The sequence below is a fragment of the Neofelis nebulosa genome, chromosome 4, assembly GCF_028018385.1.
Source record: "Neofelis nebulosa isolate mNeoNeb1 chromosome 4, mNeoNeb1.pri, whole genome shotgun sequence".
In the NCBI taxonomy this organism is placed as follows: Eukaryota; Metazoa; Chordata; class Mammalia; order Carnivora; family Felidae; genus Neofelis; species Neofelis nebulosa.
The window spans coordinates 93,609,344-93,635,806 of record NC_080785.1 but is presented as its reverse complement, the minus strand read 5'-3'; the positions used below and the strand labels follow the sequence as shown (position 1 = coordinate 93,635,806).

Sequence of the window (26,463 nt, the reverse complement as noted above, 5' to 3'; positions counted from 1 at the left end):
TAATATTCAGCCTTCTTGTCTTTCATGATACTGACATTTTGAAGAGTCCAGGCCAGTTGTTTTGTGGACTATTCCTCATTTGGGATGGTTTCAAACTACTGGATGGACCAATAGTTTCCTATTACTTTCAGGATACGAATCTGTGTCCTTGTCACAAGATGATATACGCAATGTAAGTTTTTCCTATTGTTGGTGATATTAATGTAGTTGAAGTGATATCTCCCTTCAAAGTGTTTTCCCCATTGAAAAGCTACCATTTCCACTTTGTAAATAAGAAGAAATCTGAGAGGACACAATTTGAAAGTGTATATATTTTTCACGCAATGGTTTTAGCACCCATTGAGGATTCTCCTCTGTGTCAATTGTTACTATAATGGTTTTTAACTTTTTTAAACTTTAACCTTGTAATCTCTTTATTTAATGGGATAATTAACCTTTTCATACTTAGTATAATAGCCATATACTTAACTATATTCCTTCCATCTTACTTTATATATACTATTTATTTTAAATTATACTTTCTTCTTTTTTCTTTCTCCCATCTGCTGGTCTGAGCAAGTTGCTATCCATTCCGTGGTATTCCCTTGTTAACATAGAGTTAACATACATCCCATGTATACTCATCCACTGCATTAATGGTCACCATCTTTAACCTGCTTCTGTAACCAAACGCATATGTTCTGAGTATTTCCTGCATCCTGGCACACACTATTTCTCAGCTCTAACACTCCACCCATCTCCACTTCTGCAAACTCAAAAAAGAACCTTAAAATGCTGTGTTACTTCTTCATCACATCTTTCTCCTCTCTGAGGAGAATTGTTTCCCTTCGCTTTTTTCCCTCAGATGGAAGTATCTCTTTTCATTTTTTGTTTGGACAAGTCTCCCCTCAAATATCTTCCAGGAGGTATATTCCTAAGCATGTCCCTAAACTTTTTCCTTTGCTCCACTAGGTAAAGGATATCCTGGCTTCATTAAGATGGGGGGGGGGGGGGTCTGTTTCTCTCAGGAGTCTGATGACAAGTCCCATGCCAGTCAGAGATTTGTCCTTGCAAGTAACTTATTCTCAGTTGCTGCCAGACAGGCAGTTGGTGGAAAGGGATTACCTAAAGTGCAAGTCACTGGGGGATGCACTGTCTCTAAGAAATTTTAAACCATTTCTTTTATTTTTTTTTTTAATTTTAATGTTTATTTTTGAAAGAGAGAGAGAGAGCAAGCAGGGGAGGGGCAGAGAGACAGGGAGACATAGAATCCAAAGCGGGCTCCAGACTCTGAGCGGTCAGCACAGAGCCCGACGCGGGCCTCGAACTCACGAACTGTGAGATCATGACCTGAGCTAGAGTTGGATTCAATCGACTGAGCTTCCCAGGCGCCCCTTAAACCAATTTTTAAACTAAAAGTTGGGCTGCTTCTTAGCATCACCATGCACCAGCAATTCTAAATAGCGTTAGTGGTATGTTACTACTCCTCCTTGAAAAAAAAAAAAAAAAAAAAAACTTTTCTCCACATTGTGAACAATTTCTGTGGTTATAATGTGTTAAATTTTAATAATATATGTGTGGGCTTCAAGTTGGCATTTTTATTATTTACATTTAATAAACAGTGTGCTCTAGCTTCTACTCTGCATATAAGAATCAATTCTAAAATAACAGAGCTATTGGGAGATTGCAATTTCTGGAATTTATCAGGAAACAGGAATTTTACGTATCTCTATTGACATCCAGTGAAGATCAATTTTGAGAATGTCACTAGCAAATCATCAAAACTTAAGGCTTGCAAACAAAAATTGCACTTTGTTTCTGTGATAGACTAATATATATAAGTATGCAAATGTTTTCCTTTCTAAGAAAACATATTAATATAATTAAACAGTATTAACCTATTGTTTCATTTTTGATATTATAATATTCATTTTTTACTTTTTGCTTCTATGTTCATATATACACAAAATTTTGTAAAGGACAATTTTCACTATTTATGGGGTTTTTTTCCTGGCTATTATTGTCTTGCTCAATAGCTCGTACTAAAAATAATATTGTCATGGGCCGCCTGGGTGGCTCAGGCAGCTGAGCGCCCGACTCTTGATTTCCGTTCAGGTTGTCATCTCACGGTTGTGAGATCCAGCCCTCTGTCGGGCTCCATGCTGGTGGAACCTTCTTGAGCTTCTCTCTCCCTCTCCCTCTGCCCCTCCCCCACTCACTCACACTCTCTCCCTCTCAGAAAAATCCTTTAAAATTTTTATAAAAATAAAAATAATATTGTCATATAGAGGAGAGGGGTGTTAAGGAAATTATCTGCTTGGGGTTTTGGACATCCTAAGTACACCACGGGCTGTTCTTTGTCTCTGGAAATGACATACAGTGTGTCTTCCCAGGATATTCCCGTATCTGTGTTTCTCTGCATCAGTCGAGACTGGGCCACCGTAAACCCTTTCAGTCAGCAAATGCATGTGTTTCTTCGTTTCAGGAAATTTTTTCCCTATTATTCGTTGAGTTAAAGCTTGTTCACCTGTTCTTTCTTTTCTGTATGGAATCTCTCTTATTAACACATTGATCTTTCCAGTACATTCTCCACGTTGTTTCTGGTCTGCTCTCATGAAGTCTGTCTCATTTTTTTTCTGTCCTTTGAGCTACTTCTTGTATCTGATTTTCCAAGGCATTAAACCAAGTCTCAAATGACTATCAGACTGAATTTAGAGTTCAAATCATAATTTATTTTATAGTTCAAATGGGAAAGTCTCTTTTTATGTGTATGTAGCACTTGGATCGCAAGTATTACTATGATGATAACTCCTATTACTATTATTTTGAGGATTTTTCTATCCTTAGTAGTTCTTTTTCACTGGGCTTCTGTTCTGGTGTTTGTGTAGATCTTCCTTTGGCCACTCGGCTCCCCTTGATAGACAGTCATTTTTCTTGGTTTGTTTACTGGGGCTTACACCTGGTTTTGAGTGTCTTAGGTGATAGAAACCCTATGGCTGAAAGGCCAGAATGACCTCTAGGCTACCAGCAAGCAGGTTGTTGTTCCTCTGGTAAGAGCCATTATGGAGCTGGTCCTCAAAGGCAGGACATTTCAGTAATCCCACTCAGCTCCATCTTGGGCTTTCAGAGGGTCAGGAAGGCCCAGTGAAGTTCAGTGTCAACCTGGTCCCGGGAAGTCACAAGTCTGTGTTTGTTCTTCCCAAGGCTGGTGGTTTTCTCCAGATTCTTGTCCCCTGTGACCTGTCCCCTCCCCTTCTCTTTCGTTCTGTACACAGAGCTCCAGGCCTCACCTGTGGCCAGATGCTTATTAGTACAGGTTCCCTTTGATTCCAGAGAGGCAAGAAAGGTCTGGAGATGGGAATAGATAGTAGGGGTATAGTATTCAGACTGCTCTGATCCCAGAAATACTTTTAAAGATTACTTTAGAAATTGTACCTATTATCTTTAATTTAAATGAGAGTTTTATAAAAGAAAAACCTGCTGTCTACAAGCTATGTCATGTATAGGAGATAAATAGGTTACTAAGAATACAATAGACACTTTGTGTGGCCAGAGAAATGCAATATATTATAGGAGGTCGGAACTATCATCTTTACTCAGTCATAAGGATTTAGAGCAAAAGGGACTTTAGAGATCGTTTAATTTTCACCCATCTCTGTATCCCCAAGACTTGGCACATAGCAGGACTTTAATAAATACTACATAAAGGAAGGATGCATAACAGAATAAATGAGTGAATGAAGGAAGGAAGGCAGGAGTGAATGAATTAGTGAAGATGGCCAGGAACTACTTATATGACTCTGGACAATGTAGCTAATAGAACCATGCCCTTCCTCTTCTGTAGAATGACCAGAAAGCAGAGATAAAGGACTCTGACCTTTGCGTTCTTAATATACTGATTAAGGAGACAGACATGTAAATAGATAATATACGTGCCATAATCAGAAGTCATCATGAACAAATTTGGAATGCGGATGAAAACCATGGATGCCTGAACCATCTTCCTGATTCCTACTCCCTCCTCCGGGCCAGCCATGGGGTCCAGTGGGCAAGTGACAACACGAAGAAAGTTCTCCCAAATCATGTGGGTCCACATGTGAGTTTTTCTCCATAGGGCAAACACTCCAACAAAGACGGGGAGCTCTGTTCACGTTCACAGAAGGAGGCACCTACCACTCCCAGTCTAATTGTCCTGCTTTTAATTTCCCTTCTTCCTCACCCACCAGTACTCCCTCCTCCCAATACCCATAGAGGAAGGTGAGGAGGCTTTGAGGTGGGGGAAGGGCGGCCATAAAGAAAAACAGTGAACAAATGGGTACATCATTCATAAGAGTTTTAGTTCTTTATCCTTTAGGTTTTAGATTTACTTAAAAGATGAAAATAGCAGGGCACCTGGGTGGCTCAGTTAGTTAAGCATCCAGCTTCAGCTCAGGTCATGATATCGTGGTTCATGAGTTTGAGCCCCGCATTGGGCTCTATGCTAACAGCTTAGAGCCTGGATCCTGCTTCAGATTCTGTGCCTCCCTCTCTCTCTGCCCCTCCCTTGTTTGTGCTCTCTCCCTCTCTCTCAAAAATAAACAAAAAAAAAAAGATGACAGCAGCTGTACACAGCCCCTGTTATGCTCTGCCTCCAGAACAAAAGCTGTGAAAACAGATTCCCAGACAAACGAACTTGAACCCCACCACTCCATGTTGCCTATTGGTGGCCACTGCTCAGAGTAACGACGGGCCAAACGCAAACAGAGTCTCTAAGTTCAGAAAGGAAATACCACAGACTTTGCCAAAGCAAGATTAACACATCTCACTCCATGCCCACCCTGCCAATTGCCTAAATTGTTCATCTGATTATGCCGGTATCGAACGTTTGGAGACAACTGCTTTCCAAAGTCAGATGTGACACAGACTTGCCCCAGAACAATGGCACCAGTGGAATACTGACTTCTTTTATGCCAGCTGCTAACAATGAGGGTTTCACAGGACATTTTTTTAATGGCTCAGAAGTCCTGGTATGAAGCCTGGTATCTTTTTGAGCACAACTCTCCCCACCAAACCTTCCCTCTGACCACTGACCATCATTCCCTGTTAAAACTGTGAAAGTAAGTACTACTGTTTACAAAGCTCTTTGTCAGCAGCCAACTTACCTATAAGTCCCTCTATCCCACTCAAAACTTGCAACAAATGACATTAGTTCCTGCTACCTAAAAAGCATCGGTAGGAACCAGCAGATGTAGCTAGTCAAGAAAAGCTACTGCATACATTAATAGGACAACAAGGAAAGTTCTGGAGATTCCTGGCCAGAAAATGCAATGAAGATGCTCTGTCCAGCCACAGGATGAAATCTCAAGACTCAGAGACTCTCACCCACCTTTCTTTCAGACATAGTTCCGATGACTCTTGGGTTAAGGTGGACTTTCTGAGTCTTCCGGGGAATAAAAGGCACAAACGCCAGTGCATGAAACCGGGACTGACTAAAAACCCATCAGTGAAAACATACAACCATTCAGTTCTTAGCAATTCATAACCAACTGCCGAAAGTAAGAGGGGAGACTACATCTGATGTCTTTAGGACCCGGGGCAAGTGGGAGTGAATGTGGGGAGACAGCAGAAAAGATAGGCCTGGCAGGGATTACACATGGTCCCAATCTATCCCTGGGGCCCCAGGCTGGGAGGCCACACTGGTGTGCCCAGCTTTAGAAAAACAAACGTAAACTCTAATCCTCTTGACATACACTTTCAGGGAAATCCCAGCTTTGCCGAATATACACTTTTTTTAGACTGACTGGAAGAAATACTTGTGGTTCCAACGTAAAAATGTGTGTTCTAAATGTGTACCTCAAAATGTGTTTGAGGTATTTGGACACTACGCTTCACTACGTCCTCATACGATGTAAATGGTCTCGAGTTACCTGTACCGCTTCTCCTTCCTCAGCGTAGGTGGGGCCACCTCATGGTGATTATCCTCATACACTTTAGTTTCAGTCTCGGGATTGGGTTCAGTTTCTTCCCAGGCAGGCTGTTCTTCATTTCCTTGAGATATCACTAGAATATGGCTCAGGCCATTTGTCATAAAAAGGACAAAATCTTCAAAGTCAGGCTACAAAATAAGAGGATAAACTACCTACTTCAGGCTTCTGATATGGATCGACAAAAATGGCAGCCACCACCCAACTCAAGCAACATCCTCCCCTTCATGATCACAGGGCAAGGGAGTGTTCTCTTTATAAGCCCACTGCTAACAAACACATCTTTGAAGGATAGAGGTTCACAGCTAACAGGGATTGATCTTAAAGATGATCTAATAACCATTCTCGAACTTCAGGATGCTTCCAGATCATCTGACGGGGCTTGCTGAAACACAGATTTGGAAAGTCCAATCCCAGAGTTCATGATTCAGTAGGTTTAGGATGGGGCTTTAGAATTAGATTTTCTCAAAAGCTCCCAGGTGATACTGAGGCACCCGGTCCAACCTTTTCCTGGGGCCAAGAGAGATGGTTGGAGTGTCACAGCCAGCTGACAAAGTGCTGTTCACTAGAGCTTTCTCTGATGACAAAACACATTCTGTGCTCTCCAACATAGGTAGCCACATGCAGCTACTGAGCACTTGCAACTGAGACTCTGAATTTTTTATTTGATTTGGTTTTAATGAATTTAAATTCAAACGGCCACAAGTAGCTAATGGCTACCATATTGGACAGTACATTTCTGGAAGCTATGTCTTCTGACCCCTAAACCACTGAACTTTCTCGAACACAGCACTGTCTTTCTTAATACTCCCCCAGGCAAAAGAGAAAATAGCTCCAGACACAGGCTTTCAGATAATGAAAGGATTAAAGCTTCCCTGTGAGCCTTTATGACAAGGAGCCTTCAACCTGGGATAAAAATCTATCAGAAAGGCCTGGCTATTCACTTCCAGAGGCCAATGCAGAAAGTCTGAGAGGACATAAGTTAAATAGGTCTTCACTCCAACAAAATACAATTGGACCATCTGCTTTCGCTCAGCTGCCACTGTTTCTACTGGAGACTGCATCACTGCCTTCTTTGGCATTACCACGATATGGACACCAACAGGACAACAGAAGCTTATTTGGCTAGTTAGACTTATCCGTTTGTTTTTCTAAAATAAGGACTCAGGGGCGCCTGAGTGGCTCAATCGGTTGAGCGTCCTACTTCGGCTCAGGTCATGATCTCGCAGCCTGTGAGTTCGAGCCCCGCGTCGGCCTCTGTGCTGACAGCTCGGAGCCTGGAGCCTGCTTCGGATTCTTGTCTTTCTCTCTCTCTCTCTGCCCACCCCACCTCCCCACCCCCCGCTCATGCTCTGTCTCTCTCTGTCAAAAATAAATAAACAATAAAAAAATTTTTTTAATAAAAATAAAAATAAAATATGGATTCAAAATATACACTGTATTTGAAAACACAGTGGCTTTTTTTTTTTTTTTCTAATTTTCTTACCTGGTCAGCTATTCGACTGTAGAAGTCCCTTACTTGCTGTTCAGTGAGCACTCTCTTATCCTCTATTTCTATGACAAATCCTGCCTCGAGAATCTTCCAGTAGAGAGGAAGGTCAGATCCAGACGTGTTATGGAACCACATGTAAAACAAGTCAAGGACATTTGTTTCCTGTGCTTAACAGATTTGAATGAGTTTTCAGGTAAAATACTTCAATACGATCCATAAGGCACTAGGTTTGAAGAGGCTTAAAAATACATGAACAAAGAAGGCCCTTTTCAGGCCTCCTATATTTCAGTTTTTAAGGCTTGAACCAGAGACTCCACAGTATTTCTATTATTTAAGTGACTTTCCCCAAAATGTGAAAGAACTAACTAAATTTCAAGGGAAAATATCGTGTTCTGAATCATTCATAAAAACATAAATTAATAAGCATTTTTTTAACCATCTATCTTCAAAATCATTTTAACATTTTTTAGAAGGCCTTCCTTTGTTGAGGCTTTAACTCATAATCTAGTCTAGTTTATAGCAAAAAAAAAGAACTATCCAAATGATGGGGAAGGATAGAATTTAACATTTAGTCGTGATTTATCATTAAAAAAACCCTTAAATTAATGATAAATCCAGTTTGTGTGCCACTCAAGTATGGTAAAATGAAACAAAGAGAAGTTTTGAGACAAATAAGACAAATCTAATGAGGTACTAAACGATGAAATATAAGTATAATCCGGGTTCAAAGCAACTCAGGAATGACATCAAACAACACCAATAATTTGAGCTCTTTTTGACCTGGGAGTATCCAGCACCAGGTACCTTTTGCTTCTATTATAAAAGTCAACACCGGGGGCACCTGGGTGGCTCAGTGGGTTAAGGGTCCAACTTTGGCTCAGGTCATGATCTCGTGATTTGTGTGTTCAAGCCCCACGTTGGACTTTGCGTTGACAGCTCAGAGCCTGGAGCCAGCCTGCTTCAGATTCTGTGTTTCTCTCTGCCCCTCCCCAGTTCATGCTCTCTCAAAAATAAATATGTTAAAAAACAAATGTTTTTAAAAGTGTTTTAAAATAAATAAATAAAATAAGTAAAATAAAATAAAATAAAAGTCAACACGGTACTGGTTCTGCTTTCATTTGTCTCGTTGATATGGCAGAGCATTACTTACATCTTTCTGAACCCTCTTCTGACCGTCCCATTTGAGTAACTTCTAAATATTCAAATCATGTCTTTGTTACATTACTTAGAGTCTGACAACAGAAAATAAAATCCAAGAAATATTTAAACTCGATAACTTCTCCTTTACCCTAATTGAAAAATAGAGTGTGCTCATTTTCTTTCTATTCAAAACATTCTTTTTTTTTTAACATGAAATTTGTGGTCAAATTGGTTTCCATACAACACGCAGTGCTCCTCCCAATAGGTGCCCTCCTCAGTGCCCATCACCCACACCCCCCTCCCACTCCCCATCAACCCTCAGTTTATTCTCAGTTTTTAAGAGTCTCTTATGGTTTGGCTCCCTCCCTGTCAAAGCAACTCTTTAGATTTTTTTGTCCTGTTTGTTATTAGCCCTTTACTGTATTCCACAGAGGTGAGGTATTTAGGAGATACTCGTAATTTACATATCTGAAATGTTATTTACTATGTCAAAACAAAAAGATCAAGATGAACTTATGATTAATTGTACTGCCCCAACTTAAAAAGAATTATAGAATCTTGAAAAATCGTTACTGTGTCCTAGCTATTCAAACACATTCGAATAAGGAAGAGTAAATCATTGCATTGTGATATTATTTCTTAAAACTTTATCAAGTGTAAGAAACATATGGGAGATTGGGGTACAGTTTTGTGCCCCCCCAACATACACACCAAAATCTGGAAGGAAAGGGCTACCCTTAGAGAGTGATATGACTTAAATCAACTCACAAATGGAAGAGACCATAAATACTATGATCATGGACCATCTACTTTAGTGTAGTTCAGTCAACGAGAACACTGCTGTGGCTAAAGAAAGAATGCATGATGGGAAGTTCATCAGAAGACCTCCAATCCCTCCTGATAGCTCCCTAGGTGACACCCTCTATTTCACAGACAACATTCTTTCAAATTTCAATTTACTGACGCTGTTTCAACGCCAAGTCATTGTTAAGGAGTCAGCAAAGTACTGCCTCGTTTTGGAAATAAAGCCTGTTGGAGTGCAGCCACTCCCATTTGTATACATCCTGCTTATTGCTGCTTTCTCAATGCGATGGCAGTTAAGCAGTGGTGACAGAGATCATATGCCCCACAAACCTGAAACGGTTACTCTCTGGCCCTATACATCTGCTGACCTTTGGATTAGAATGCAATTTTCGGGGCGCATGGGTGGCTCAGCCGGTTGAGCATCCGACTTCAGCTCGGGTCATGATCTCACAGTCTGTGAGTTCGAGCCCCGCGTCGGGCTCTGTGCTGACAGCTCGGAGCCCGGGGCCTGTTTCAGATTCTGTGACTCCCTCTCTCTCTGACCCTCCCCCGTTCATGCTCTCTCTCTGTCTCAAAAATAAATAAACATTAAAAAAAAATTTTTTTTTAATAAAAAAAAGAATGCGATTTTCCTCTTAAAAAAATTTATTTTGTCTCTAAAGCAAAACAATAAATGCTTCCTTACACTCCCATGTATCTAAAAAGGACCCTGCATTTGTCACAACATACAGGAAACAAAACAAACCAATGTGAGCTTATAACAAGTTTGTGTTGCTAATAACTAAACGGGAAGAACATGTGTTATCATCCAATATGAGGGCTATAATTTTTATCATTAATATTGGACACTGGTAGAGCAGAGTTATTTAAATAAAGATGCTTGAATAGGCCCAGCCTTGGTAAAGACAATACATTCAGAGCCTTTAAAGATAACTAGCAACAGAAATTTGTTATGTTCTATTTTACTCTAAACAGTAAGCTTGTCTCTAAATTGACAATTAAGAGGTTGTTATGCTGCAATTAATTTAAAGTAAGGTTGGAAAATATCACTTACTTTTTTTTTAATTTCTAAAGATTTTCTAGCAATCACAGCATCGGGCTTGATAATAGCAATACTGTATAGTTGCTCTAGGGAAAAAAAATAGAAGAATTTCATTTTCTTGACACAAAGTCTAGATAATGAAGGATTTGGCAATTAGAAATGTAAAATATGGAGTGCCTGAGTGGCTCAGTCCGTTAAGCGTCCAACCTCAGCTCGGGTCATGATCTCACAGTTCATGAGTTCGAGCCCCACATCGGGCTCTGCGTTGACAGCTCAGAGCCTGGAGCCTGCTTCGGATTCTGTGTCTCCCTCTCTCTCTCTGCCCCTCCTCCACTTATGCTCTCTCTCCCCCTCTCTCAAAAATAAATAAACATTAAAAAAAAAATAAATGAAATGTGAACTGTTAATGTCCAGTGCATGTGTGTCCATTGACAGCTTTGCTCTTATTACAGCATTCCAACTACCAAAGAGTTTCTGCTTAGAACCAAAGTGCAGCTCCTATCTTTGCATGCAGGACAAACATTCACAACAATTGGTGGTCCATAGGCAAAAAGAAAAAAAAAAAGTTAGGTGGGCACTAGTTATTTTAATACAATGGGTTAAAATCACACCCATGATCCATCCAGCTCAGTATCACTGATGAGTAGAGCTACAATGCAAGCAAAATTACACACTGATGGATTTGACCATCTACAGATTTATCCACATTTATCTACACACTCTTCTTTTTTTTTTTTTAATTTTTTTTTAAATTTTTTTTTAATGTTTTTATTTATTTTTGAGACAGAGAGAGACAGAGCATGAATGGGGAGGGGCAGGGAGAGAGGGAGACACAGAATCGGAAGCAGGCTCCAGGCTCTGAGCCATCAGCCCAGAGCCTGATGCGGGGCTCGAACTCACGGACCATGAGATCGTGACCTGAGCTCAAGTCGGACGCTTAACCGACTGAGCCACCCAGGCGCCCCTCTACACACTCTTCTGATGAGTTTTTAGTGCATAATAGCTCGCTGAGCATGCTGTTTGTCTCTGCTCCAAGGTATGAACACACACTCACACACCTACACAGACAATCCACACATGAGATCGTTAACTGGAAAGTAAACCGGTGTGTGGGTCATTGAGGAAGAAATTGTTTTCATGAGGTTCTGGAAGATGATGAAGGATTAAATAAGAGGAAGCTGCTGTCTAGTTAGTCACAGGGGACAGGAATGCCCGGTCCCGGGTAACCTCAGAAAGGCTTCAGAAACAGAGACCAAAGGAAAGGCAAGAGGAACAAAAAGTTTGCTTTTTAATAGCGGAGTCTCATATGAGCCTACCAGTCCCTTACCAATGACATTGATGTCACCACCAGCTTTTTGTTCTTGCAAGTAGTGCCTTAATGAGCATCCATGTACATGAATCCCTTGCCATTACTTTGAAGGAAATTTACTCACCAGCACTTTCATAGGGTGATTCCTCACCATCTTCCGCATCTGAGTCCACAAACACAATTTCATGATACTGTGGAAGAGAAATGCAAGTCGAAGTTATATTTTAATATGATAGGAAAAGAATTTTTAGAAATTTTGTTTCTAATAAATATCTATAATCCAAGGGATAGAAGGTAAAGTGGGAATGTGCCTGCATTTATCTAACACTACTTTTCCTGATCTTCCCACTAAAATAAAATAAGGAATGTTGAAAATGATTGGGAAAAAAAAAAAAAAAGAAAATGATTGGGGTGGGAAGGCTATCAGAAATCATGCATATATGCTGTTAGGAAAATGATCAACAACCAAAAAACCTTAAAATTTAAGAAGAGCACAAGGAATAAAATAAGAAAGAAGCAGAGATTAATAAGTAAGAAAGTGATTAATACACAATTATCATGTTATAGATCAAAAGGGCATTTGATGAGTTTCTAGATCTAATCCTGACCATTACTCTTGGTAAACTAGCAACAGCAAAAATACCTCCTTAACTTATAAAAAAAAAATTTTTACTGCTCAAAACAACAGCCAATTTTCTACCATAGGGTAAAAAAGTAGGAAGGATGGGGATGGGGTGCCTTAATTTTTTGAGAATCCCTTAAAGTGCTTCTGTGATTCTGTTTTAACTACTGGAAAGGTATAGACATTTACATATATACACTTTTTGGCAAGAGAATGCATAATGTCAGAGTCTCAATGAAATAAAGACCCCCAAATGTATGGAAATGACTATACTGGAAGCATTTGTTCTTACTATAATCAGGAATCAGATAATCATGCCAGCTATAACTTCAGATTGATCTGACTTTATAGTTGCTGAACGTATGCTGGCCAGTAGGGCAGCCACTAACCACATAAGATTATTTCAGCTTTGAAATGAAATTAGTCCAAATTAAGATGTGCCATAAGTGAAAACTACACAGCACATTCCAAAGATTTAACATGAAAAAAAAATGATTGTAGAATACCTTATTTTTATATTGAGTACATCCTTAAGTGGAAATCTTTTTAATACACAGGATTTAAAATTTGTAATTTCACTTCTTTCTTTTCTGTTGTTTTCAGTGTGACTAGTAGCATATTTTCAATCATGGATGTGGCTCACAACATGACTTGCACTTTATTACTATCAGACAGGGTTGTGCTAGACCAGACAATTAGATAAGAAAGCTAAATAGCAAAAGCAGTCAACAAAATGGAATAATAAAAATAAATATATTAATACACTTCTTACATTCACACTGCTATTAGTTAAAACAGGATATCATCCTGTGACAACAATCAGACCAACAACAATACAAACGCAAAACAGAGCACACATAGAGAAAACTGGATAGAATTAAGCCATTAGGAGTTTATATTCAGGAGTCACTCTGCCTGACATGAAATTCTGGTTTCACCATCTACTGGCTGCCTGTTTCTGGGGAAATGACTCAATGTTTTTAAGCCTCGTCTTATTGTTTGTAACTCTCTCACAATATTTCTTGAGATTCCCATTCAAGATGCCAACATAGAAGGCTCCTGAACTTACCTCCTCCCATAAACACGCCAAATCTACAGCTATATACAAATTTCCTCTGAAAGAAACCCAGAGAAAGCCTGAGCAACTCCTACCCATCTGGTAAATGAGGGGGGAAAAAACCATATTGAAATGGGTAGGAGAGGTTGATATACAACTCGACCATAAACTTCACCCCCACCACAGGGACACACCATTGGGAGGAAACAACCAGCATCTCCCTGAGGAGTGAAGGGTTTGGACTCCACATATAATGCCCCAGATTTTAAGACTTCCAACCGAGAGACAGGTCCCCAAAATGCCTGGCTCTGAAAGCCAACTGGGGCTTGTGTCCATGAGTCCCAGGGGGTCACGGTAAACAAACAGTTCTTAACAGGCCAGTAAGAACGGGGTGTGGCCATCCTATCAAGGCTCAGGGTACCAGCAGCTCAATGACCTGCCCAATTTTTCTCTGAAAGAAGCCTATTTGACACTCTTGAAAGCTGTAGCCTGGGAGTCAAGCTCCTAAACTAACACAAAACTAGCAGCTGACTGCAATCCTTTCTGGAGACCAGGGAGGCCAGCAGGCGCCATCTTTGTACTTTCTCTCTGCCTGGATCCAGGTGGCTGATATCCACATGAACATGGCTTGAGCACACACCTGGCACCCCACCCCAAAAGAACACATCCTTTTATAGCCTGGTTCTGGCAGCCAGCAGAGCTAGCATTCGTGGGTTCAGCACACCCGGCAATGGATAAACCATCCGTACAGAAAATCAGTGAGAAGACACTGGACTTAAACTATATGTTAAACCAGATGGACTTAACATTTTCAACACATTCCGTTCAAAAGCAGCAGAATATACATTCTTCTCAAGTGTACATGGAACATTCCCCAGGATAGATCATATGCTAAGCCGTATCAAGCGTCTTTTCTCACCACAATAATAGGAAACTAGAAACCAACTATAAAAAGAAAACTGGAAAATTCACATATCTGTGGAGATTAAACATGTTACTGAACAACCAATGGGTCAAAGAAGAAATCAAAAGAGAAACTAAAAAATACCTGAGACAAATATTAAAAAAAAAAAAAAGGGCGCAGGTGCCTGGGTGGCTCAGGCAGTTAAGCACCAACTTCGGCTCAGGTCACGATCTCAGTCCGTGAGTTGGAGCCCCACGTCGGGCTCTGTGCTGACAGCTCAGAGCCTGGAGCCTGCTTCAGATTCTGTGTCTCCCTCGCTCTCTGCCCCTCCCCCACTCATGCCCTGTCTCTCTGTCAAAAATAAACATTAAAAAAAAATTTTTTTTTAAATAAAATAGTAATCTAAAGTATTACCTGAGGGCGAACCATTTCACCTGCTTCAATTTTCCTCTCCTCATCAATCAAATTAATAATTTTTTGATTAACAAGTGGGGCATTTGCACCAATGATCTTTGCAATAATTTTGCCATTCTATAAGGGAAAAGAAAGCATAAAGGAAACTCATTTTCAGGATAAATCTGGAATTCAACTTGACTAAGTCACCCCATGTGGCCTCACACCCCCATCAATTCTTTTTAGCTATTACAATTAGCCATTTTAATCTTTTTTCTTCATAGTTATTTATTCATTATTCATTTTGAAAGAGAGAGAGAGAGTGAGAGAGAGAGAGCAAGCAGGGAAGGGGAAGGGGAAAAAGAGAGGGAGAGGGAGACTGCATGCTCTGAATACATACTGTCAGTGCAGAGCCCGACGTGGGGCTCAATCTCATGAACCACGAAATCATGACCTGAGCTGAAATCAAGAGTTGGACACTTAACCGACTGAGGCACCCACGCACCCCTGCAATTAGCCATTTTAAAATAAAGTATTAGTGATGTAAAAGTACGTCTTGATTTAAAAATCCCAGCTCTTTGGGGCGCCTGGGTGGCTCAGTCGGTTAAGCGGCTGACTTCGGCTCAGGTCACGATCTCGCGGTCCTTGAGTTCGAGCCCCACGTCGGGCTCTGTGCTGACAGCTCAGAGCCTGGAGCCTGTTTCGGATTCTGTGTCTCCCTCTCTCTGACCCTCCCCTGTTCATGCTCTGTCTCTCTCTGTCTCAAAAATAAATAAAAACGTTAAAAAAAATTTTTTTTAAATCCCAGCTCTTTGAGTTCTACTTCCACGTTGCCTGTCCTCCTTCAACCAAAGGCAAGGCAGCCCTGAATTACATTCAACAGTTCCATACAGGCCACCCAACCTTGCCTTCTCTAATTATTATTGACACTATGGCCCCTTTCATCCATCTTTCAACGTATATTTACTAAAATCTGTCTACTGGCACAATACCAGGCATGATGGCATCGAATGGCAGTCCTGGTACATGGCCTAATTACATCACAAAAAAGGAGGAAAGAAAAACCAACACAGACAAAATATGTAAAATAACAATCATGACAAGTACCACCAAGAGAGGTACAAAGCACTGGGAGTACCTACAAGAATTTGTCATGGTCAAAGAGATCAGCAAAGGTGGTTACTGATATCAGGGTTAAAATGTGTAAGATGGGTAAGAGATAAGTAGGCAAAGTGGAGAAGAAAGAGTATTCTAGACAAAAGGGATAGAGATGCAAAGGTCCTGAGGCCAGAAGGGAATATGGCAAATGTGAAGGCCAGCTGAGAAAGTGAGGGGATGCCTGGAATGAGAAAAGGCCCAACAGTGAAGGGGAACCAGACCATGCAGAGCCTTGTGGGTCATGGAACAGCATAGCCTTTAACCTAAATGCAGTGGGAAGCCTTAGGCATCGTTTAAACAGAGGCAGTGACCACAATTAGAACTGTTATTTGTAAAGATCCTTTTACCTACCATGTTGAGAGTCAGAAGGGAGCAGGAGAAGATGTTTGTATACAAAGTAGGGCTATCCTAGAGGTGATGATGAGAGAGATGATTGCTCAGTCTATGGCTGTGGTGACGGAGATGGAAAGAACGGAAAGATGCAGATGAGTGTGAGAAAGACTTGGGTAATGAAACTGACAGGTCCAAGGTCTGGAGTGTTTTGGGTGTGATGTTTTTGTCAAAAAAGTAGATAAATTAAGATGTTAAGCACCAAATGAGGTGACACTTACAAGACCACATTTCCTGGGGATGGCGGGGGGTGGGGGGGCAGGTCTGGTGTTGGACCAGTCCCTTGTGAGACGCCCTTGAGACACCCAAGAAGGATGTCAGAACACCAGTTGCATACACACCTCTGGAGCTCAAAGTATAGGAATCGGCTAAAGATGTAAACTTGAGTTCTTTATATATAGGTGGAGACAATGGAAACTGTGTGGAGACAATTTTCTAAGGAAGGTATTAGCATGATAAGATCAAAATTTACTGGCTGAATTAAGAAACGTAAACCTGCGGGGCACTTGGGAGGCTCAGTCAGTTGAGCGTCCAACTTTGGCTCAGGCCATGATCTCCTGGTTCATGAGTTCAAGCCCCATGTCGGTCTTTGCACTGACAGCACAGAGCCTGCTTCAGATTCTCTGCCTCCCTCTCTCTCTGCCCCCACCCCTGCTCATGCTCTCTCTCAAAAATAAATAGACATTAAAAAAAATTTTTAAAGAAAGGTAAACCTGGAAAGGTGATGGAGGGGAATAGCATCTAGGTAGGCAAAAGGGAAACCAAGTAACAAAGCCAAAAGAAGCCAATGTTTCAAAAAGGAGGGCATGGCCACCACATTCAATACATGTGAGAGGTAAAGCATGATGAATCTCAAAGTGTCCGCGTATTTAACAACAGGCTGGTAAGTGGGTATATTGGCAACAGCAAATTTGCTTGAATAATCAGACAGAAGGCAGATTGGATGGGTTGAGGAATTCATGGAATGTGAAAAAAAAAGTGGAGTAAAACTAAATATGCAAACTCTTCTGAGAAATTTAGCTTTGAGGTAAAAGAGGTGGGTGATAGCTGGAAAGGGGTGTGGCACCAAAGAAAGTATTACTTTTTAATTGGAAGTATTTAACCATCTTCAAAGGACATTGAAAGGATCCAGGTGAGAAAGGCTTAAATAAATACTGGCATTCTAGTTACCATTCCCCACTAAAAGGAACTTTCCAACAATTCTGGGGGCCTTCTAAGGCACCTTGCAAAAGCGTTTCCTGCGGAAAGTTGCTGAAATGAATTTCTTGTCAGCTAAGGGTGGGGAGCAATACAAAGAGCCCCCGTGGGGACATTTTTTTTTTTTTTTTTTTAAAGAAGGGATGATGTGATGGGGATTGTGTGCTCACAGACTAGATTCTTAGATAAAGGATTATAGGTGTGGTTATTGCAAGGAGCGATAACAAAATCTGAGGCATAACTACATGAGCAACTGCTTGAGGTCCACTGGAGAAAAGTTTACGGGCAGTTAGGGCGTCAGGAATTGAGAGGCCAGGATATTGGGCAGGTTGCCAATGTGGATGCTGAAGTCCCTGGGGTGACGGCAGGACACGGGTTTGAAAGGAAGCCTTTGAGGCACACGCCAAAGTCCTCAGTCATCGACAGAACTGATTTGAAGTCCAGTAAATGACAGGAGTGCGGGTGGGGGGAGAGGAGGTTTAGCCAAATAGCTAAATTAGCAAGGAAAAGACCTCTAACTGGCAAGGAAAAGCAAGTTATCAAAGTAAGAAGAAGTAAAGGGAATACCAATTCTACTTCTGGCCTCAAGACACATAATCTGAGACACCAGTCACCACTCTGGGCTGCAGAGAAACGTGTCCTAAGTTACGAGCCAGATTTAAAGTAAGTCAAGGAAATGTCTTGAGGCCCAGAGCCGCGACTAAAGAGCTTAGGAAGTGTGCTAATTGCTTCTCTCAATTCCAGACATCACACAATGAAAGGGTTTTTGTGAGCGTGGGGGGAGAACGGGAGAACTGAGTCAGGAAAAGAAAATTCTGAGCATTAGAAGGATGAACACTGCACGATTGGGAAGAAGGGAGGACTCCTACTCCAGGCACTGATTGCAGATAAGATAGCCCAGATAACTGGGCTGGATGGTCCAGTCAAGGAGGGTGGGTCTACTGAACAGGCCTAACCCTGCAGGGTGATGATGGCGGTCCCAGAGCTCCAGCCTCTATGCGGCCGTACCCCTGGCCAGTCTTCCTCGGTTCCATGTTCCTAACTGCTACTGCTACGAGTCTCCTCACTGTTCCTAATACTAGCCCACCAATCCCATCTCTGGGTGTTACCCACCCTGCTTCCGAAACTTTATCTAGGCCCAGGGTCAACGAACAGTGACCCAGCACAGAGACTGCATTTTGACAAAGCTAAAAAGACTTACTACCTGACCCTTTACAGAAAAAGCCAGCTGACGCCTCATCTAAATCATCAAATCCTACATGTCCAACTGAGAGCAAGATCTGAAGGCAACGTCTAATATTCAATGAACCTAGGAATTCAATTCCTTGAAATAGTTGCAAGGGACTTATTTAACAGAAGCAAAAAGTTATATCCAAGAAATGATTTTTTTTATGTTTATTTCTTTTGAGAGAGTGAGCAGGGGAGAAGCAGAGAGAGAGGAAGAGAGAGAATTGCAAGCAGGCTCCACGCTGTCAGTGAAAAGCTTAACACGGGGCTCCATCTCATGAACCATGAGATCATGACCTGAGCCAAAATCAAGAGTTGGGCCCTTAACCAACTGAGCCACCCAGGCGCCCGTACCCAAGAAATGTCTTTAAATAGCTATTTCTAATACAAAAAAATAATAATAATCGAAGTATCCAATAGCAGAGGAACAGTCCAAGCCCTTCCTGGGAAGCCTTTCCTTACTATCCCCACTTCTCGGGTTCTGTAGTAGCTACACTCCAGGCCACATAACTTGGCTTTTAACTGTATATACTCTCCTTCTAGAAAACAGCCCTTACCATGTCTTCCTGATTATCAAAGTTGTATTTCATCACAGAATATTTGGAAAATATTAAAAAGTATAAAGAAGAAAACTCAAATATTGCATCCTTCCCCCATACATAGAAAACCGCTATTAACAATTTGGTGAATACTCTTCCTGTCTTCTTCCTTCTACACATTTCTACATACAGAGATCAAAGCAACATATATTATAAAATAGTGATCATATAGGTATTTCCTTGTATTTCTATACACGAATACTTACAACCAATTCTCTCCTACTGCATATCTAGGAAATTTCTCATTTTTCCCTCCTGTAAATAATCATTCAGCATACCAATTTCTGATTATTTCCTCAGGAAAGGTAAATACTGTCTTATTTTTCTCTTTCCTGATAAACTCAGTGTGTGGTAGTCTAACCTCCTCAACCCATTACAGGCTTCTAGAGGTCAAGTTACCAAATATATTAATAGACAAGGAAAGACAAGGCAAAAAAAAAATCGGCAATTATTATAATCAGAAAATAATAGTACCATGGTAATTTTACAATATTTAACTGTAAATTGGAATCTGACGATATATTTTAGATGATGAAGATACTTACGACACTAAAGAGAAAAACAGGTTCACATTTATCTCTAAATGACTGCAAAGTTACAATGTTGTCAGCTTCTGCCTGAAAAAAAATATATGTTATATAATAATAAAAGAAGCTATATCCAGGTCATGAGATACACAAGGTTGAAAACAATGCAGATCACATAAAGTTTTTATTGTGATGTTTCCTACAGCATTTTCTGAGGATGTCACATGTGTTCTCAGGATCAAACCATACACACTGGTGACTCAGGCCGTGGGTCAGGTAGCCTCGACCTTACTTCTCACTGCTCACCTCTGTGGTACCCAGCCTGTGGCTCAACTCACCTACTTCCATTTGTCAAACCACACCCACGCTTCCTCCCTCCTCACCAGCTCTGGCCCTTCCTTTTCCAACCCAGGTCAAGTGTCCCTCCTCCAAGAATCCTGCCTTGCTCCCTCCTGCTGTAAATCCTCTCCTGCTCCACCCGGAACTTTCCTGCCTCCCTTGGGGGCTCCAAGGTCCCTTTCAGCAATGCACCGCCGCCATATGGGCCTGTCTCACTTCTTTCGATCAGATCTACGAGGTTTCATCTTCCTCTTTGCACATCACCCTCCTTCTTCATCGGTCACGGAGCTTACGGGGATGTCCACTCTCACCACTGTTATTTAACATGACACTAGAGGTCCTAACCTCAGTAATCAGACAACAAAAAGATATAAAAGACATCCAAAGCAGCAAGAAGGAGCCAAACTTTCGCTCTTCACAGATGACATGACACTCTATGTAGAAAACCTGAAAGACTCCACCAAAGCCTGATAGAACTGATATACAGATTCAGTCAAGTTGCAGGATACAAAATCAATTGCATTTCTATCCACCAATAATGAAGGAGCAGAAAGAGAAATCAAGGAATCCATCCTATCTACAATTGTGCCAAAACCCGTAAGATATCTAGGAATAAACTTACCCAAAGAGGTGAAACAGCTATACTGTGAAAACTATTGAACACTTATGAAAGAAACTGAAGAGGTTCCAAAGAAATGGAAAGACATACCATGCTCATCACTGGAAGAACAAATATACTATCCAAAGCAATCGACACATTTAATGCAATCACTATCAAAATACCAACAGCATTTTTCACAGAGCTAGCACACATAATCCTAAAATTTGTATGGAACCACAAAAGACCCCAAATAGCCAAAGCAATCCTGAAAAAGAAGAAACTGGAGACATCACAATTCTGGATTTCAAGCTATATTACAAAGCTGTAGTCATCAAGACGGTATGGTCCTGGCACAAAAACAGACACATAGATTAGGGGAACAGAACAGAAAACCCAGAAATGGACCTACAACTTTGTGGTCAATTCATCTTTGACAAAGCAGGAAAAAATATCCAATGGGGGAAAAAACGTCTCTTCAACAAATGATGTTGGGAAACTAAACAGCAACATGTAGAAGAATGAAAATGGACCACTTTCTTATACTGTACACAAAAACAAATTCAAAATGGATAAAAGACCTAAATGTGAGACAGGAAACCATCAAAATCCTAGAGAGGAACACAGGCAGCAACCTCTTTGACATCAGCTATAGCAACTTCTTACTAGATACGTTTCTGGGAGCAAGGGAAACAAAACCAAAAATGAACTATTGGGACTTCATGGAGATTAAAAACAAACCAAACAAACAAAACAAAAAACTTCTGCAGAGTGAAGGAAACAGTCAACAAAACTAAAAGGCAACCCATGGAATGGGAGAAGATATTTGCAAATGACATACCTGATAAAGGGTTAGTACCCAAAATCTATAAAGAACTTATCAAACTCAACCCCCAAAAAGACAAATAATCCAGCTAAGAAATTGGCAGAAGACATGAACAGAGATTTTTTTCAAAGAAGACATACAGATGGCTAAAACACAAATGAAAAGATGCTCAACATCACTCAGCATCAGGGAAATACAAAAACAAAAAACAAAAAACAAAACCCACGAGATACACCTCACACCTGTCAGAATGGCTAAAATTAACAACACAGGATGTGGAGAAAGGGGAACCCTCTCAACACTGTTGGTAGGAATATGAACTGGTGCAGCCACTATGGAAAACAGTATGGAATTTCCTCAAAAAGCTAAAAATAGAACTACCCTATGATGCAGTAATTGCACTAGTAGGTCTTTATCCAAAGGATACAAAAATACTGATCCAGAGGGATATGTGCACCCTGATGTTTATAGCAGCATTACCAACAATAGCCAAATTCTGGAAAGTGCCCAAATGTGTCCATCAACCATCGACTGATGAATATTCTCAGCCATAAAAAAGAATGAAATCCCATCACTTGCAACAATGTGGGTGGAGCCAGAGAATATTATGCTAAGCAAAATAAGTCAGAGAAAGACAAATACCATACGATTTCACCCATACATGGAATTTAAGAAACAAAACAGATGAACATAGGGGGAAAAAGAGACAGGGATAGACAAACCAGAAAACAGACTCTTAACTATAGAGAATAAACGGAGGGTTGTTGGAAGGAGCGGGATGGGCTAAATGGGTGATGGGCATGAAGGAGGGCCCTTGTTGTATTGTATATAAGTGACAAATCACTAAACCCTCCACCTGAAACTGATATTACACTGTATGTTAGCTAACTTGAATTTAAATAAAAACTTGGGGGAAAACAACAAATTTCAAGCTGTTGTGAAGTGATCAATAACTGTGTATTAAATATTATTGTTTTCCTCCATATTAACACAGCATCCCTTGGCCAGCTGTCAGATCATTTGGTAGGGTCTTCTCTAAGAGATGGTTTTTGCAACCTAAGGCAATTGTTTTCAAACTGGGGTTTCTGCAAGTTCCCCAACCACTGGCAAGAAGCCAAGAGAGGGTCTCAGCCCTGTCAGCCAGAGGCACTGTGTTGTAATATATATATATTTTTTTAAAGCATGCTGGAGTCTACGTTTCTTTTTCTTTTTTTAAAGCTTCCACAGTTTAGAAGAAAGAAAAGGAAGGAGGTAAAAGGTACTAATCTATAATATTAAAGGACAGAAGTTAAAGATTATATTTAAAAGTAGCTTAAGACACCTGGGGGGGGCTCATTTGGTAGAACATCTGACTCTTGATATCAGGGTTGGGAGTTCAAGCCTCACCCTGGGTACGGAGCCTACTTAAATCAATAAATAAACAAATAAATAAATGTAGTCTAGGTATCATTATTACAATGTTCATATTGTAGTAAAGTATTAACAATTAAAGGATTTAATAATATTATTAAAAACTAAAATAAAGAGTGTTACTGAATTTATATATATAGATAGGTACAATGTTAGTACAAGTCTTCAAGTCTTTTAAAAGGACACATAACAAAAAAACCAAAAAAACAAAAAACAACAACAAAAACAAAAAACTGTACTGACCATTTAGCTTAGGGTGACTTCAACAGGTAATCAACCTCATAGGTCACTCCCAATGGCGGTTTCAAGACTATATTAATTTTTGTCATCCTTTCAGGGAGGTCATAGCAAGAAAACAACATTAATTTATATGAATGTCCTATTGTTGAGTGCGCTCAAACATAACAAGAAAAACCATACGGCGATGACGCACAAAATTTTTTGTTGTTAAATTCAACAGATGCTAGTGTTATGAGTGGTAATCTGAACATATTTTGGAAAGAACTTACTAGCCCTTCCCAGTGGGATGGCTACAGTAATAGAACAGATTCCTTGTGGAGGAGGCTGAGGAATTCTGGCTGGCTGGGGTACAATGGGAGGTCACAGTCAAAGTCGCTGGGGTTGGGAGGAAGCACTGTTAGGACCTGTATCCTCACACAGCTCTGAGCTGAGCTGAAATGGGAGCCCAACAAACTATGTGATCTAATTCTCCTTCCACCCCCACCCCTGTGCCTCCACAGCCATGCAGGGTTCACACATATTGCCCAAGTTGGTTTCTACCCAGACTCTACAAACAAAGAGAAATTTAATGCCTCTAAACCACCTGGGAACACAGCATCAAGTTATACCTTCTCCGTGTCTAAGGACTTCTTGCCTTGCCTTCCTATGCTGAAGTTCCCTTGCAGGTAGCCTGACAGGTGTGCAGTGGGCCTGCCTTGTTGTTGGTGTCTCCCCACTGACCCCAATTTCCTTTTAGACACTGAAATTTTCCCGTGATTCCTAGCCAGTGAACTTGCACTCCTACCACTTCCAGACAAACTTCTCTACTGCCAACTGCCATGACTCAAGAATTTTCCAACCCTTGATTCTCCATGACCCATTTGCCAGCTGTTAGAGCCTTCTGATATTGTCCTTTAACTTCTTATACCAACCCCTTGTCTATTGTATGTGGCAATTCCCATTAGACCCCATTCTCTGTCCTGTCAACTCCATTTCTCCTCCCCGCCAAGGATCAAATCTCAAATCATATTCCAGATCCACTCAGGGGGCTCAGAGTGAAGCAGGCTATTATGAATCACCGCCCTTTCAAAAACTGTAACACTCTTATTTCAGAAGACAAAGTCAACCTTTGGACAAAAAGATTTAAAAATTATATATAGGGGTGCCTGTGTGGCTCAGTTGGTTGGGTGACCGACTTCGGCTCAGGTCATGATCTCACAGTTTGTGAGTCCAAGCCCCACGTCGGGCTCTGTGCTGACAGCTCAGAGCCTGGAGCCTACTTCGGATTCTGTGTCTCCCCCTCTCTCTACCCCTCCCCTGCTCACGCTCTATGTCTCTCTGTCTCTCAATAATAAATAAACTTTAAGAAAAAAAAAAAAAGTCAGATGCTTAACCAACTGGGGCACCTAGGTGGCACCCCTTGACTATACATTTTATTAAATTAAATTAAAAATCAATGTTTCTTGGGGCGCCTGGGTGGTTCAGTCGGTTGAGCATCCAACTTTGGCTCAGGTCATAGTCTCTTGGTTTGTAAGTTCAAGCCCTTCTGCTGACGGCTCAGAGCGTGGAGCCTGCTTCAGAATCTGTGTCTCCCCTTCTCTCTCTGCTGCTCCCCCCACTTTCACTATGTCTCTCTCAAAAATAAACATTAAAAAAATCAATTATCCTGGGGTGCCTGGGTGGCTCAGTCGGTTAAGCATCAGACTCTTGATTTTGGCTCAGGTCATGATCTCACAGTCATGAGATAGAGCCTTGCACTGGGCTTTTCACTGAACATGGAGCCTGCTTGAGATTCTCCCTCTCCTTCTCTCTCTGCCCTTCCCCTCACTTGAGTATGTGCACACATGTGCATTCTCTCCAAAAAAAAAAAAAAAAAGTATAGTAAAAAAAGTAGATTCACATACCCAAGTTGTTCCAAACAACTTAAAAAGTTTGATAATTTCTGAATTATCAGTTTTTTAATTTACGTTAATTAAAATTAAAAACTCAGTTCCTCGGGGTGCCTGGGTGGCTCAGTAAATTAAGCACCCGACTTCAGTTCAGGTCATGATCTCACGGTTTGTGAGTTCGAGCCCCACGTCAGCCTCTGTGCTGACAGCTCAGAGCCTGGAGCCTGCTTCCGATTCTGTGTCTCCCTCTCTCTCTGGCCCTCCCCCGTTCATGCTCTGTCTCTCTCTGTCTCAAAAATAAATAAATGTTAAAAAAAAAAATTAAAAAAAAAAACAGCGTTTGCCGCTTTTGTTATAAAAGACATACACTCACCATACAGTTGGGTGAAAAGAAACAGGTCAATAGACAGACAGACGTTTTTATACTTTTCCAATGTTCACACCCATGGTGAACAATTTCAATACTACAGGAATGGGATAAAAATCATGATTGTTCAGATCATTTCAGATCCGGTAGAACTAAATATATAGTAAAACTGCCAAGTAAATATTGTCCATTTTGAAAAGTTGACAGGTTGTTTAAATTAAGACAGTCCTTAAGGACGATACTGAAATATTTGAAAAGTATCAAGAAAATAACGGTTTAATGGAAATGACATCCTTACGACAACGAAATGCAGAAGTTCATCTTCGTTCAGTTCGTTTTTCAGTTTTCTGAATAAAGGTTGCATTGCTTTGCAAGGTCCACACCAGGCTTGGTAAACATCTATCACTGGAAGACGAGAACATTTATGAAAAAAACAGAGTCGAAGAATCTAGAATAGCCGCTTATCCCAATGCTGGGGCAGGGGCAAGGGCACAGATGAGCAGGTTTTTACACTGTTAGTGGGGAGGTACACTCTGTGTTGGGGGTGGTGACAGGTGCCCTGGGCAGAACTCCAGATGGCTGGACAACAGGGGAGCCCCAGTACCTGTTAGGCCTTTGTTCTGCAACATCTCATCCCACAGGCTTTGACTATTAACAACTGTCTGCAAAAAGGAAGGCACTGTAAAGAGGTCCCCAAGTGCCAGCGCACCAAGTAAAGACCGTTGGTAATGTCATACTCACCTGTAACTGGATTTCTCGCTTTTTGCTTGCCATTTATCCACTGTCACATGAAAAAAGGGAAGAAAAATAGAAAATGTTTAAGAGGAAATTTACATGAAGTTATTCTCTATGCATTCAAAGAGGCATGTTAATGGACCCTAGGCAGTCCTGGATTATACCACTCCTCTTTTCTGGGGAGAGAGGAGCCAATGCCACTAAAAGATTCCTCGCCAACTGGCTGCATCAGCCATACTGTCTTACTCTCCCAATAACCCTGAGGCAAGGCGAGGAG

General features: G+C 41.0%; 1 protein-coding gene across 11 annotated transcripts in view; it reads right to left on the bottom strand.

The window, feature by feature from the left end:
* The window catches only part of NME8 (NME/NM23 family member 8), a 59,888-nt gene that overhangs the window by 32,842 nt on the left and 583 nt on the right, over nucleotides 1-26,463 (bottom strand). For 6 of the 11 annotated variants that reach the window (XM_058725420.1, XM_058725423.1, XM_058725422.1 and 3 more), the window contains exons 2-10: nucleotides 26,193-26,232; nucleotides 26,056-26,113; nucleotides 25,750-25,856; nucleotides 19,822-19,893; nucleotides 14,727-14,843; nucleotides 11,854-11,920; nucleotides 10,433-10,506; nucleotides 7,429-7,521; nucleotides 5,886-6,073 (exon numbers count right to left, since the gene is read on the bottom strand). In XM_058725420.1, the coding sequence (XP_058581403.1) occupies nucleotides 5,886-6,073; nucleotides 7,429-7,521; nucleotides 10,433-10,506; nucleotides 11,854-11,920; nucleotides 14,727-14,843; nucleotides 19,822-19,893; nucleotides 25,750-25,856; nucleotides 26,056-26,113; nucleotides 26,193-26,225 (809 nt within the window). In that variant the 5' untranslated portion in view covers nucleotides 26,226-26,232. Of the gene's footprint in view, nucleotides 1-5,885; nucleotides 6,074-7,428; nucleotides 7,522-10,432; nucleotides 10,507-11,853; nucleotides 11,921-14,726; nucleotides 14,844-19,821; nucleotides 19,894-23,219; nucleotides 23,240-25,457; nucleotides 25,549-25,749; nucleotides 25,857-26,055; nucleotides 26,114-26,192; nucleotides 26,233-26,463 lie in introns of those variants that run through there. The other 5 variants (XM_058725425.1, XM_058725424.1, XM_058725426.1 and 2 more) reach the window with 5 other exon arrangements.